The following is a 2,128-nucleotide window of genomic DNA, read 5'->3' on the forward strand; positions in this document are numbered from 1 at the left end:
CAATCTTTCGAAAACAGATATCACACGATTAACCACCACCTTTATCGTTTCGCCTCCCAACAAAATATCATCCAGAAAACACTGAACACCTTCCAAATCTTTTAGAATTTCCTCTAAAACTCTTTGAAAAGTCGAGGCTGCACTAGATATTCCAAACGGCAAACGAAGATACGTAAACAGTCCTTTATGCGTATTCACCGTCAGATATTTCTGAGATTTTTCCGCCACCTTAATTTGCATGTATGCCCCAGACAAATCAATTTTTGCAAAAAACCGATAACCACTCAATTTTGCAAAAATATCACTTATATTTGGTAGTGGATAGTGTTCGTTACTAATCACCTTATTGATTGGTTACTTTGCAATACACACAAAGTCTCACACTCCCATCACTTTTTGGCACAACTACTAATGGAGACGCCCAGTCGCTCCTCAATGTGGGTTTGATCACATTTTCCCTCACCAAACGATCCAGTTCATCACTCACTTTTTCTTTTAATGCAAAAGGCACATCTCTGGCCCGAAAGAAAACTGGTCGTGAGTCATCACACAAATGGATCTCTGCTTCAAACCCCTCAATTGGTTCTTCCAAATTCTTCGTTAAGACATCTGCATAACGGCTTTTCAAAAGAGACACTAACACATTTCGCTCGCGATCTAGCTCGCGGCATTCGGCTTCATTAGACACACTGTTCAAAAATCGATCCCTCCACCTAGGGTAAAGAACATCTAGCCAGTTTCTACCCAACAACGGCAGAAAATCCCTTTTCGAACTGACAACCAACAGATCCAACACATACACTTTATCATCACAACGCTTCTGCACTTCGAATTTGGAAACCCCTTTTATCTGCAATTTCTCCCCTGTGGTAACCACCAATTGCACATCACAATTTCGAAGAACACATCTCGCAAAATTTAGACGGAAATCTTTTTCGGACATGATCGTGTAGGTCGCTCCTGAATCAACTTCGAAACATATGCACTTACCATTTAGACTCAACTCGTGAAACAAAGCTACCGATGCCACGTGATTGACACCATGTGGTCGATCTTCCTCCGACTCACTGCTCGCCGTCTCACGCTCGATGCTTGCATTCAGATTCGGCCGGTTCCGCCCGAACCGACAGAGTCTTGCGACATGGCCTTCACGTCCACACGCAAAACAGCGTATCTTCGGGTTGACACGCTTCTCCTGCTTCGGTTGACCCTCGTGCTGGAATTTCCGAAACCCTCGGCTTTTGGATCGCACCGCATTGCGGAACGAATTTCCGCTCCGACCACGTGTTCGTTCTCCGTCTTGCTGCATTCGGTTCCTGCGGTTCACGAAATTAACCGCTTCCCCTTTCACCTGCATCCTCACCATGTCCTCTTCGATCTGCTCCAGTACCTTCGCCTTGGCCACGGCTTGGTCGAACGTCATCTCGTCGGCGCTGTTCATCAATTCTCCCTTGATCTTCTTATTCTCGATACCAGCGATGAATTTATTGCGCAAACCGGTGTCCAGATACGAACCGAACTGGCAATGCTTTGACAACGCTTGCAGCTCTACGGCGTAATCGGCTACCTTCTCGAAGTCCCTCTGTTTCCGCGTGAAAAATTCCACGGACTCGGCGATTTTCGTACGCTTCGGGCTGAAGTACGACTTGAGTTTCGCTACAACCTCCTCATACGTCGCTTCCTTGTGCGTCTTCGGGTACAGCAACTGTTGCAACTTCTTCAAGGCTGGGAGACCAATAAAATGGACGATCAGTCTCCGCTTGAAAACGTTGTCTTCGACTCCGTTTAGTTCGAAGAAATTCTCGGCACGTTCCGTATATTCGTCGAAATCTTCGCCTGGCACGAAATTATCCAACGAACCAATCAATTTCGATGCAGCTTGGGCCTTGCTACCCGAACCACCAGCTTTATTCTCAAGCATGGTTACCACGTGCTTAACCTCGCGTTCACTTCGCGATTTTACTCGTCGCCACTGATAAATAGGTACTTTTACTTTACCGAACTTTATTGCACGACTTCTTGATGGAGAAAGAGAACTATACAATGTTGAGCGTTTCTTATATACTACATCTTACCGGAAATACTAATCTACTACTACTAAACTACTTAGCGTTTCAACCTTCGAGAA

The 2,128-nt window shown here is 45.4% G+C and overlaps 1 protein-coding gene across 1 annotated transcript; it reads right to left on the bottom strand.

Annotated features, from left to right (window-relative positions):
- Nucleotides 1-343: 343 nt before the first annotated feature.
- On the bottom strand, nt 344-1,921 carry LOC129741650 (uncharacterized protein K02A2.6-like). Its single transcript, XM_055733398.1, has one exon. It carries the CDS (start codon nt 1,919-1,921, stop codon nt 344-346), a length of 1,578 nt encoding a protein of 525 aa, XP_055589373.1.
- Between the last annotated feature and the right edge of the window lie 207 nt (nt 1,922-2,128).

Source organism: Uranotaenia lowii, chromosome 2, assembly GCF_029784155.1.
Source record: "Uranotaenia lowii strain MFRU-FL chromosome 2, ASM2978415v1, whole genome shotgun sequence".
Lineage (NCBI taxonomy): Eukaryota > Metazoa > Arthropoda > Insecta > Diptera > Culicidae > Uranotaenia > Uranotaenia lowii.

Excerpts from the sequence above, each read along its gene's own strand:
- LOC129741650 (XM_055733398.1), bottom strand. The coding sequence starts at position 1,921 with ATGCTTGAGAATAAAGCTGGTGGTTCGGGTAGCAAGGCCCAAGCTGCA.